Raw genomic sequence first — 13,803 nt, forward strand, 5'->3', positions numbered from 1 at the left:
GCCGCATAAAATACATGTTGTACACTTTTTGATAACGTTGTATGGTTATATGGTTTACTCTATGTACAGACTCTTAAAAAAATGTGGACTTAAAAGTTCAAATAGACACAATTGTGAAATAGATGTATTTTAAAAATATTATTCAAGACGTATTTAAGAGCAAGCTACGCACGGCTGCACGAACCTCGTTTAAAAGTGCGAGTAAACATAAATGAAATGATTAACGGCGCCAAAAGCTGAAAAGAAATCGCAATTTTCCGTGAAGTCTGGACTTCCTAGATCCGTGAGTTCGTCGGATAACGTGTGAAAAATGGTGGAAATGCTACCGGAGCAGAGTTAATTTTCATTTCATTCGGAGCGGGTTAGAAATCGCCGAATGTTTGGAATGTGTTAAAAATCGCGAGTGGTATGATAGGTTTTTTCGGGGGATCGGTTAAAACGCGAAAGAAACGCGGAAAGTGCGAGACCGCGGCGGTCCTTGTGCAGAACCGAATACCCGCAGGCTCTCGCAGCATTTCCCTGAGCGGCGCTATAAAAACGCGCGTAAGCGCGACGAGAATACAATCGAGGATCGCGAGCGCGCAGAGTCCGCACGGGTGGGGAGGCCCGTAGAATATTCACGCGGCATATAAAATCATAGAGACACGAGTGGCTTGCTATAATAATGCATAAGGGGGCGGAATCGCTGGTGACGCAGGCCACGCCTCTCGCCGGCCGTGCTCCTAGTGGGAGAACCCGGCGCAGGAAGGGGGATGAGTTGAGACGAAGCCTCGAGTGGGGAGTTACAGAAACACAACTGAAGCTGAAGCAGAAAATCATCGCGAACCCGTCAGACGGAAATTCTCCCTTTTCCTTCGAGCTGGGGGCGTGTTTAGCCGGAAAGTGCCGATAGCTGATTAATGTATCAACGATCTGGCTAAATAACGAAACGTGTAGCGCGTCCGTTATTTTATTCCCGGCGACCGGTTATCTCGAAATTATTCTGGCTGTGCTGTTTCTCGCCGCGATCGTTTGTGCATTTCGAAAATTGTCACAGATACGTGCGCGTCGATGAATTAAGTGTGACGCGTGTGAGCCTCTAGCAGCAAAAAACGTATTTCACGGTTGGTACTCTCTAGAAAATCGCTTTCCGTGCCACTTAGGGTACACGTTTCCTGTACACGGTCGCATTCCTGGCACACTTTTATGCGCACAACAATCTTATCCGTTTTACAAAACAAATCTGCGTTTTGCCAGCTATGCCTGTAGGGTAGATTACAGTTGATACTGGTCACGAAGTACGCTAACATCTTTCTCAGAAAATTACGACGACCCGAGGAATCCGAGAATCAACACGATACGTCGATTCAACGCGGGTATCGTTGCGCGAATCGCAATTGGAAATATTTTCGCAAGGATCAGAAATTAATGTTTAGACTGCGGATCTTCACGCAAAATAAAATCTTTGTGTTTGAACTGCAACGAACCGGGGTCGAATAAAATTTTGCTTTCTCTCTTAATATATTTATGATAAATGCATAAAATCCGGAGTCTACTCATCGGTCAGAACTATAAATCCAATAACTTCGGTTGTAAACATTTAATTATCCACAGGACGAGGGATCAGTATATTTCTCTCATTATTTAAGACTTTCTGAAAAACTCCAATAATTTTTCATATTTACGTGATTGGTTTCTAGAAGAAGTATTTGCCCGCCCTAGTCAAGGATCTTTAAAGACACTTCTACTCGCGAAACCCGTCGCTACGTTTACTATCTTTCTTGCCCCAATAAATAAACAATCGTATAACCGGTCAGATGTTATCTAACAAGTTATCTAGTCGCCAAACGTAACAGTTGGCTGTCTTCAACTGTCGATCGCTTCAAGTTCGAAGTGAAAAGACGATGAATTCACAGGACGCCGAAAGAAGCCCGATACACGTGTCGAGATATGCGGACGGATGATCTGGTAATAAAGCGACAGCTCATGAAAAACGTGTTGTCAACACCCTCACCAAAATACTCGAGTGACAACCAAAAGACCTCGATCGACCCCGTTACAGCAAGCCGGCGATGGTATCAACATTTCGGCGGCAGCCGGTGCGAGACGAAGAAGAAGTTGCAGTAGAGTCGCGTCCGACTATCGACGTGATCGAAGGCGATCGCGTTAATAATTTTCGCATAATCGGGCGCGCGCAGGCGGAATAAGAACGGAAGTGGATCGGTCGGCGGCGGCAACGGCGGCGAACGAATACTTTTTTCCGGGCTCTGTACTCATCGAATTGATTCAGATTCATGAGTACACATTGAACTTGATCCCACCCCTGGCCTGGCGAGCGTCGTTCGGGTTCTGGTGGTGGGGGCGTGCGACGCCGCCGGTAGGGGTTCCGCGTGGGTAATGGGAGGGGGAAAAGCGCGCGCAGGCCTATCCCCTCCATCCCCACCAGGGCGCGACTAGGAGCGCAGGAGAGGGGCGTCGCGCTGTCAGGCCCAGAGCTGGTCCGTCCGTCGTCCGGCCGACTCGAGGCACCAGAGTCGCGGATTTCGCGGGAGAATATAAAACCATAAACATACATATATATATGTATTATACATACATATATATGTATACATATACAAGTAATCTCACGGCACACGTACGTACGCAGGCACGCACGCAGAACGGCTGGCGATCATCAACGGGAGGCACGCATAAAAGCGCGAACGAGTATACGCACGCGGTGTGTCCCGCGTGGACAGACGAACAAAAGTCGCTCCGGTGGCACACGTGCGCACACCGGTCTGTGTGTGTGTGTGTGTCGGTGCTCCAAACCCAATTTCAGTGTGTGACAGAAAGCTTAGTGAGAACGGAGAGCGAAAGGGAGAGAGAGCGAGATTGAGAGAAAGAGAGCGAGAGAGAGAGAGAAAGATCGAAATAGATATATAGATATTTATACGTATATACGTACAGATACTAGATAGAGAGAGAGAACCATCTAGAGAGGGAGAAGGAGTGAGAGAGATAGAGAGCGGTGCCACGTGCCGTTGGAGAAACTCGAGAGTGCGCGGTCTTCAGGATGGGTCGAGTGTGTTGCTGGCCGAGTTGAGAGGAGCGTTCTTTCCGCATGGGATCGTTCAGGAAGTGGATTAGCGCGCGCAGGGAGGTGCGGCTCCCTGACAGTGTCGATGGTGAAGTACAGCAGTGAATCGGTTGCTCTGCCAGCGAAATTACCGAGTGCGGAACCGGAACCGACGCGGTCCTCGCGACGGCGTCGACCGATGACGTGTCGGCCCGTCTGAGCAACATTGTCGCCGACTCGGCCGGGAGGAAACCCGACCAGGACTCGCCGCAACCAAGGATCAACAGGCAAGAAGGGATGTCACGGAGAAAGCAGGCTCGTCCTAGCCGTGCCCACCTCGAGGAGGATCTTGTCCAGGGGCCTCTGCTGATCAATCCCGTGGGAAACGTGAACGAGACCCGTAAGTGAACACCCACACGCACGGCGCGTTTCTTCTAACGGGGGAGGGGAGGGAGGAAAAAAGAGAAAAGTGTGCCTGCCCGGCAGTTCTGTGAACGTAGATTAAAAGGTCGGCCGGGGGGTGAGGATAGATGATAGAGGAATCTTCTCGAGGTCTCGAAAAGTGCTCGGTTCCATCCCCTGTGCGAGAGGTATCAGAGCTGTGCACCTTGTCGGCTTGCCGAGCAGCAAGGACAACGGAAAGTGAGCCCGGGACGTGTTACAGTTTTTCTTCCGCTGTACGTTCGCTCAGTGATCGCCATAGTCGAGAGTATCAGAAAGTGTCGTTTCGCTCATGTTTAGTGCTTGTCGCCTAGACTCTTCCGGGAAGTGTCCATCCTCGTAGGGAGAGATCGTTTTCTTCGCGGAGGAAAAACAACACGTCTTTCGAGATTGTCTCTGTTCGGAGCCGCATCCCTGAGAACGGTGTCCATCGGGAAACGTTCGACGATAACGTAGAAAGTTTGCCTGACAGTAGTATCACTTTCGAGCGGGCCCCCCGATATCCGATATCATCCATCTAAGACATCCCGAGCGTTGTTATCGCGCGCCCAGGATGATTTAAACGAACTTTCTAAAATATTCCTCGGATGTTCCGATAAGATGTTTCCCGTTGCGTGTCAAATTTAGCGTGAACTGTCCCGCGAGAGCCCGTCCGTAAGTCACCGGGGGTCTCTTCTTCCAGTGAAAGTGCAGAGGGGGCTTCCCTTCGGAAAGGTCGTTCGTTCGGGCGTTTTCGAAACGGGAACTGCTCGTAGCAGAAGCATTTTCTGCTCGCGGGATTCGAGCCGTCGCGCGTCGCCGGTGACGAGAGTGCAATCGAACACTCGATTCGCGGCCGTCGGACATCTCGCGCCGCCATTCCCTCTGTAGCTTCGCGAATTTTCTCGCATATTCCCGCCAAGTTGTACCGGAAACAAAGCCTGGTCTCAGGCTTCACGATTTTTCCTATTCGTGGATGATCCCGCCAGACAACTGTTGCCTTGGTTGTTGATAGCATTTAACCCTTTCCGCTCGAAGTTATTTTAACTCCAAAACGATAGATTTCTTCCGACCTAGAATATTTCTCTTCTATATATTTTTTTCCATGTTATACATACGAAAATGGTGGAATTTACTCGTACATTACTGAAGTGTTTAGTAACTTATTCAATACAAACAACTTTAATAATGGAAAAAATATTTTCAATAATGATACAGCAATTTTTAGTGGCTCCTGAAAGTCGCCATTCGAGTGCTAAGGGTTAATTGTGATCTGATTTCGTGGTTATTCAAATGCGTCAGATTTCAGGAATCCATGATGGATTGATTCGTTGCAGTTTTCTGGTGTTTTAGAAGGAATTTGTAGAGTTAGGGGTGTTAGGGATTCTTCGGGATAGCTTACCATACTTCCTGTAGAGTGTGTAACAGGCAGATTTTTGTCTTCGTAATGGCTGTAGAAGTGGGCGCAACGGATCAAAGGAAAACGTATGGCGAAGACAGGTTCCTCGAGCGAAGTGCGATGACCTGCTCAAAAACGCAACGAGTGATGTCACTTGCCACCAAATTGGCAGTCGTTGGATGCATTTCCATCGCAATCACTTCGTTCGTTGCTCGGCTGGTTCTTCGAACGAATTTTCACACGAAGGAAAATAGTAATTGTTTAGAAGAAGTCTTTAGAATCAACCACCACTGGTGTTAAGCTTAATTTTTGTCGAATCTTGTCCTCGAATATAAACTAGTGAATTTTTAGTCGGGGGAATATAATTGTTTAAAAGGAATATTTGGAATAGACCAGCACTAGTGTTGAGCTTAATTGTTGGCGAATCTTCCATGCTCCAATCGGTCATCTTGTCTCTTGAGAACATAAACGAGTGAATTTTTAGTCGGGGGAATAATTGCGGGAGAAATTCAGAACTGTCAACCATATTTGTATTACGCATAATTGCTATCGAATCTTCCATGCTCCGATCGCTCGACTAGTCCTTCCAGAATACAAAAGAAATGAATTTTTACGCTAGGGAAAATAATAATTGTTTAGAAGAAGTATATAGAACCGTCAACCATTTGTATTACGCTTAATTGCTATCGATTAAATTGATTCCGATTGATTCAGATTGAATTTTTAAAAAGTCTTGAGACCACCGCTTGCATTAAGGTTAATTGTTATCGAATCGAGCTCTTTTAACATTGCACCTACCACCACTGTTCAAACGATCGGTTTCATACATTTCACTTTACAATAACTGAAATTGTAAACGTCTTTCCGAAGAAAAATAGTTGAATGTACTTTTTTGTTCACGCAAATATTATTTAAATAAGATTAATCTTGTCACTTGTACAAGGCAACACGCATACACACATGCCGGTCACGCTCGGTAGGTTTAGTTTATTTCCGGCATGCAAGAAGACTCGTTGTTCTTCATCTTCGTTCTTCAGTATCAATCATTCCGCAAGTTTTATACACAAATCGAGCCGTTCATGATCTCCGCATGTTGCAAAGATGCGTTCGAATGCGTCTTGTTCCTTCGATGATGGAAACGTTTGCTTTTCCTATGGAAAACATCCTCGCAATTTTGACACCTTGAAGGAATTTTACATCAACAAGTGGCGAGCATAACACCGATATCGAATATCAATAGGAAAGAAACTTTTGTCGAGGACATTTTCGAGTAACGAAAGAGAATCATTGTTCCGCGATTAGGTCTCGCCTATGTTCCCAAGAGAATGATTCGATAAACAAATATCACCAGGGAATTTGAGTAGACTATGATCCTTGCAGTCATGCTTAACAGTTCTTCGTCGGACGAATCCCGTTAATGCTAGGTTCACGGAGCACTAAGAGTGATTATTTTGCGATACTTTATAAAAATAACAGGAACGTGCTACCCATATTTTTAACAATATTTTTAAGATAATATATACCCAAGGAAATAAATTTGCTAAATAATTTCTTTCACGTATGCAGAGTTAGAATCTTAATAATTGTAAATTAAAAATATTAGAACCCGTCATTTTGACTGGTACCGTAAACCTAATGTTGATATCGCATTCTCGTTTATTCGCGTTATCAATTTTATTCGCAGCTGTGCCATGAACATTGTTATAATTGTTGATTATTGTTAATCACGGTTATGATTAGACAGCGGATCTTTATGCAAAATAGAAATTTTCTACCGCAACAAACTGGAGTGAAATAGAAATTGATTTTCTTTCTTAATATGTTTAATAGGTTGAGAATAATATAACAATACTTTAACATTCTTCTAATTTTTTTACTGTTTTACATTACGCCTACTTATTTTTGTCATAAATGCATAAAATGCGCTGTCTTGTTATGATTCATTGCAAATGTACATGTAATGTGAAGCCACAAGCACTTAGAAACAATTGAATACAATTCTATAGCTATAGCTTATTAATAGGCTGCGTATTTTATGCATTTATGAAAAAAATGGGTAAGCACAGTTTAAAGCAGTGGACACATTCAAAAGATTTAAGGACACCAGCGTATTGGTTTTAGCTTAATAAAATAAATAAAAGGGGAAAGAAATTTTTATTTCGCTCCGGGATCTTGCAATCAATGCAAACATTTTTTACTTTTCATAAAGATTCGCAGCCTAATTATAAGCAACTCAAATCGGAACATGATGACAGGTTCTTCTGTCGATTCTGAGCAGCGCAAGAATTCGATATTCGAATTGTAGGTGTTTCGAATGGCGGAGCTCTATTCCGCTTGTACCATAATCGATGCGTTTCACAATCAGTCTGATGGAATTATTAAGCTCTTTTACGTTCTCCCCGAGCCCGGCCAAGTTTCAGGTGGCCTTCACCTGTTAGGAACAATTTTCCAGTCACGAAGAAGTTGCGAATATCGCGAATAATAACGTGAAACTTTCATGAAAACATACAATGCAATGGAATATCGAATCACGCGCAGCATTCGACTGAAAATAGCCAATCTAAATTATGAACATGTTTCCAAGAAAACACTTGTATCGTTGCGTCAAACAAGTATCGTATCTACATGCTCGGATTCAATCGAAATTATAATTCAATCGACAAGTATATTCATATATGACGTCCAAGTTTCCTATAAATTTATTTGAGAGATGAAAGAATCACCGTTCCGGATAAAAGTGTGCTCGTGGTTTAATTAAATTATTCTTCTGTTCATTTCTGCTCCAAAACCTTTTAATTGCTGTTAATTGTTTAAAATAAACTCTTCGAGTGCTACGAGTTATAATTTCCTGAAATTACTTTGCACTCGAATGGCGACTTTGAGGCGTCAATTATTCAAAACTTTCTCAACATTACATGCATAAAATGAAGAAAAATCTGGATCGACAGCTTCGAGGGCAAAGGGTTAAGTCCGTGACAGAAACTTGCTCCGAAAATCAATATGCATCGATGATTGATCGAATAAGGAAATTAATCTAGAATTGCGAAACTTTTGCCGTCGTTCCCGGAAAACTCGGTGTCGCAGTAATCAAATATCGCAGCAACGCGAAAGATCATTGCCTCTCGCAGTATCGACGAAGTAGTTGCAAGAAAATCGGCCCATTAATTGATTACTCGGACGAGTCCGAAGCGGCGAGATCCTTTGAAATCGAATGCCACGCGGGAGGAGAAAAAAAAAGGAATTTCTCCGCGTGAAATTTCACAGAACCCTCGTGAATCTCCAGCGGCACGCAGTTTGAAAAGAAACGTAGATAAGAAACGCAGGATTGAATGAGGCCAATGATAGGCTTCGCATGATCGTCGCGCTTTTTGTCATCCGCCGATCCCGATATTTATCATATCGAATTGCGGGTGAACCTTCCGATGAAATTGGCCAAAAAATTCTGAAGTACGCTCGCGGTGTTACAAATACGTTTTTGGCACTCGTTAACCAGACTGCGGATTTTTATGACAAAAATGAGTAGGCGCAATTGTAAACAGTAAAAAGAGTCTAACAATGTCGGAATACCATTTTAAAATTATTAATCAGCAAAATAAATTTTTACTTAACTCCTATAGATTACAGTTGATGTGTAAACATTTTATTTTGCATAAAGGTCCGCGGGTCCGATCGCAACTGTTAAAGTGAACTTGAAAGTAGCAACTGTGGACAACGCTAACGGGGAATTTTGATTTTCTTATTTTTATTTAAAACGGTGATTGTTGTGGGTAAAAGTAACGACAAAGCATAATTTCTGAAACCTGTACTCGGCGAAGTTGTTCAGAGTTTGGTAGCACTTAATTGTGAAAGCCATGAGTGAAGACAAGATAAAAATATCGTAATGAGTTTTTCTTATCAACTAAATAATATATATATATTTTTTTTTTTTACAATAGATTAGAATAGAAATATTCAAGAATTTGTTTTCCATTTCATTAGATTACGGTTATGAATAGATAAACCAAAAGAAAGAGAAATTATACTTGCGCCAGTTTTTCGAGACTGCACGATATTTGAGTGCAGTTAAACTTTCTGAAATGTAATGTTCTCGGATAGTTGAAATTTTATTTTCAGTCAATAAAATAGCTCGATGTGTAAATTAGCACAGCACAGAGATTTCTAAATTCTGACAAATAGTTCTACAAATATTAAAATCTCTTTAATTTTGCGCAATGGTCTTTAAAGTGACGATAAGTTTAGCAACAAATTCTAGCACGGTTTGGTTATAGAATAATTTAAGGAAACCGATTGACGTATTCTTCGATGTTGGAACTTTGTCATTATTGCTTTGTTGTGTTTTCTAAAAATCTAATTTTTACAAAAGCTTCTTCATATTTTATCGCAGATTATTATCAGAGAACGCGTCTTATGCACAACACGAGGACACAGCAATGAGTCACGACAAAAAATTCAAGCGATAAGAGCGAACAAAGTTTCCGTAAACATTCGTCAATTATTAGTTATCCGGTCCAGTCACATCGATAAGCTATATCAACGAGCATAGTGCACTGTACTTTACCGATTTTCTATGGAAAACTTCTTATCTGCTATATGCAGTATAATCCCGAACACGTAAATCCGAAAACACATAAGAAACCACATGTCCGCGCAGTGCATGATTTTATGCATTACTTTATTATAAAAGTAACATGATAAGTAGACCGCGGATTTTAAGCTAAAAATGAAAAAAACGAGTAGATGAACTTTACAACGATTGAAAGATTAAGAGCATTAAAAAATATGCATATTATTTTTAAATTATCAAAGAAAGAATTAAATTTTTATCAATTAATTCATTTTTTTGTTCTCTGCTTGTTGCAATTAATGAAGAAAATTTCTATTCTACATAAAGATCCGCCAGAGTCTACTGATAAGCAATTTCACACTCTACAAAATGAAATGCCACAATTTGAATTGTACCAGTAAAAACATGAAGATATTCCATTAATTACCGCTAAGAAGGTAGATAGCAAATTTCGAAATATTGTTACGATGTAGCATACACCTGCCATGAATTATTTCTATTGCAATCGTAAATGAGTTTAATAATTCATTACCCGCAAAGTAGTGGTAGCAATGTGAGTACTTAACGGACAGATTTCTTGAAACGATACCGAGCTTGTGCGGAACCAGAAACTTGTGTGTTTCAGTAGAAAATTATGTTACAAAATTGAAAATGACGACCGCGTTTCATGGAAGCAACTTGAACATGAGTTTCTCATATTTTATTCCGAGCATGTTATGCAAGAGTCCTGCAGTCTTATACACGGTGTCCCGAGGTTTAGCGATCGAACTTTGCCAGTGTGTTCGGCCAGGTGAAAATAAAACTGAAATGTCATGTATCATCAATGCTTTATTATCGAAAAAATGTGAAACGTAAAGCTACGTATAATTATGTACACATTTCGAAGTTTCGCGTCCTCTTTTATCAATACTAAGTTGAGTTTCGAGTGCTATTGAATTTATGGTTAAAATATGTAAATACGAAATAATATCTCGTATTATAAACACGTACTTGGCATTCAAATTGACTTAGTCCGTATTAAACTACGAGAAACCTGCGAGCGCGTTTGTCAGAGCCCATATTTTTAACTAGACTGTGGATGTTTATGCAATTTTCAATTTTCGCAGGAAAATTTTAAGAAAGTGGGATCATGTGAAATCTCATTCTCAGTGGCAGTAGTTTTTGTACTTCTGAAATAAATAAAAATCACACTGAGTTCTGTAGAATTTTATATTCCTGCATTTTTTGAAAATCTTCAGAAGCCATAAATGCATAAAGTTCCGCAGTCTACTTCTTACTTTCTCGTGAAGCATTTACATGGACGTTGTTGGTAAAGTTTGATCGCTAAACCTCGGGTCACTCTGTATAAGTAAAAAACTATTTAACAGTTTAAATCATTCTAACGAGACGTTTCTTATAGTTGTAATAAAAGAAAGCGCAGAAGCAGTTTGCATAACAGTACAGTGTTTATACAGTGATTTCTCTATATATGTCGCCAAGGTCTGGATGATAAACGTCGCGAAATTATCGCTGTCCTTTCCTACGTTCGGCGTAGATCAGAATGGTATCTCCTGGTCGATATATGTCCCTGGCTAGACCCGTGTTTTGTACATATATCGAGTAAACAGTGTAGCACAATTAAAGGGCTGGAAAAGATCTTTTCCCGACACTTGTCCGCGCTTTTGCGTATCGTTACGGGAACAAAAAGTGCTGCGAATGCGACGGGTGTCGCAAAACCGTGGATGACTGAAACACTGGCATAAAAAATGGCCCGGATGGAGGTACCGTTACGACGCGTGTCGCAATCGAACTCGCGAATCCGTCGGTGTCGCGTCCGGCTACCAAGTTGAAATCGGCTCGCGGCGAAACAACTTAATTCGCAAGTTGACCGATGATAACAACGATCTTACAAATTGTCCTGATCGACGCAGAAATTCTGCGCGAACGAAACTGTTCGAAGTATAGCTGTGTGCCCCCGGGGTCCCCGGTCCTCTTTTTACCGATCGTTTAATATGAACCGTGTGGATTTGCCCGGGATTTCCGTGGAATCGTCAGATCGGTCGATCGGGGGGGAACAGATGGAAGAAAAATCGGTTGAATAAGAATCGCACACGCACACACACACATACACACACCACCGGGCCCCGCGATCCGCCGTGTCCGGTGCTAGAGTTAAGCAACGCTGTCGGCTATTTATTTCATTCTAACCGTCCGGTTTATGCGTTTCTCAATTAAACGATAAACAGAGATATCGCCGGGCCCCGGGATACGAATTGCTGAACGTCCGGGGCTCCGTGTTTCTCGATTAATCCTCGGACGCCGGCGCGCATCCTTCCCGCCTTTTTCACCGCGGCCGCCATTCGTAATGGCAAATTGTCGCGAAACCAATGCGCGTAACAGTTTAATCATATCTCGCGATAGCAAACGATAAAGCCGCGATAAACCGGCCTTCCGATCGCCCCGGGACTTCGCAGGCACTCGCTCTACCCGCGAAACCGAGAATTGTTTCTGCGGATTCTTACAGCCGGAATTTTAGCTATTTTACAAATGGCTGACGGACAGAGCTTTCCAAAATGTCAGAACTGTTCCACGCGGAACTTTGCAATATTTTCATTTACAACATTTTTCAGAATTTGGACAATCGTATAAATCACTTCCTACACGTTAGGCTTCCGAAAGAACAGAACCGTTTTCACGGTCTCGACATCATTCAATTTTTGAACAATTTTATAATTCACTTTCTACACGTTAGGCTTCCAAAAGAACAGAACCGTCTTCACCGTCTCGACTTCATTCGATGCAAACAATTTTGTAAATGGCTTCTTGTACAGCAGGCTTCCAAAAAATTCAGAATCAATTTTTAAGAAGGAATTCGAACAATTCTATAAATTGTTTCTCACGTGCGTCATTCATTTTAACTTATGGGAGTTTAAACAATTTTATAATTCACTTTCTACACGTTAGGCTTCCAAAAGAACAGAACCGTCTTCACCGTCTCGACTTCATTCGATGCAAACAATTTTGTAAATGGCTTCTTGTACAGCAGGCTTCCAAAAAATTCAGAATCAATTTTTAAGAAGGAATTCGAACAATTCCATAAATTGTTTCTCACGTGCGTCATTCATTTTTACTTATGGGAGTTTAAACAATTTTATAATTGGCTTCTTATTCAAGGGGATTCCAAAAAGTCAGAATTTAGAATATTTTGTGAATCAATTCCTATACGTGAGTTTGTTTATAAATTCGGAATTATTTCTACGGATTCGGCGTGTTTAATTTTTATGGAGAAATTTGAACAATTTTACGAACTGATTCTGACGTGTGAGATTTCTAAAAAATTTCGAATTTTCTCTACGAATTCAGACAGTTTTAAAAATGGCTTCTTTTGTGCGTGAGGCTTCAGAAAATTCAGAATTATTTGTACGAATTTGACACCGTTCAGTTTTAATTTTATAAAGTTGTACCTATTCCTGAGATTTCCAAAAAAACTTGACATTGTTTGCACGATATCATCATTATTAGGAGGTTGAACAGTTTTACAAAATGGCTTTTTATAAGTACGATTTCTAGTGTCGCATAAATTATTTCTTCAAAGAGTATATCTTGAAGTAAAAGAAGCTTCACCATATGGCGATTATATATTAAAATGTATACTAATTTTTAGCAGCTTCGACTTTGGTCTTCAACATGAAGAGAGTATTTAATATAATTTTGAAGTACTTGACATATGTAAAATATGTGCAACACCGTTCTTGACGTTTTATATTCCGAAAGGACCACCATTTTATTTCTACACTTTCACCGGGTTAGATGTCTATTTCTTAGATGTATATTTTTGTTGTAGTATTTTTTCATTTTTTTTTTTTTTGTAGAATCTACTTTTGTTTCGCGAAACAATAAATGTAATACTTATATCTGCATAAAACACGTTGTTGGGTTTTTTTTTTTATTTATTGCGTCAACGTAGACACAGATAGTTTATGTGCTTTGTTTGGAATTTTATAGAACCGCAAGATATAATAACGTTATTAAATACATCGACAATTATGCACTGGTGTTACACTGAAGCGATATAATAAATATAAAACCGATAATGATCGTAGTAACGCTCTACATATACTAAGAACGTGTAAAAAGAACTAATTACAGGAAATAGATTATCTGAAGGATTACATTTTGTATAATCACCTAATTGTTAGTGTTTATCATAATATTTTTTGTAATATAAACGGATATGTGTTCATAGAGAATATTCTACGAACGTGAGCAGTATTTAGAAAATAAATTTACAGCTTCTGTTATCTTCCTCGTAAAAGGATCGCTTAAGAATTTAAGAATTTCGTTAAATTTATGGAGTTATAGTGTTCCGTGTCAGCAAACGAAGAAACTGTACAACTTATATTT

At 40.8% G+C, this 13,803-nt stretch overlaps 1 protein-coding gene across 1 annotated transcript in view; it reads left to right on the plus strand.

Moving 5' to 3' along the window:
• The first annotated feature begins 2,515 nt into the window (after positions 1-2,515).
• Positions 2,516-13,803, plus strand: part of Salm (spalt major) — a 120,204-nt gene continuing 108,916 nt past the window's right edge. The window contains exons 1-2 of the mRNA XM_076790597.1: positions 2,516-2,618; positions 2,929-3,437. Coding sequence (XP_076646712.1) covers positions 3,335-3,437 — 103 coding nt within the window. The 5' untranslated portion in view covers positions 2,516-2,618; positions 2,929-3,334. The remainder of the gene's footprint in view (positions 2,619-2,928; positions 3,438-13,803) is intronic.

The sequence above is a fragment of the Halictus rubicundus genome, chromosome 7 (assembly GCF_050948215.1).
Source record: "Halictus rubicundus isolate RS-2024b chromosome 7, iyHalRubi1_principal, whole genome shotgun sequence".
NCBI lineage: Eukaryota > Metazoa > Arthropoda > Insecta > Hymenoptera > Halictidae > Halictus > Halictus rubicundus.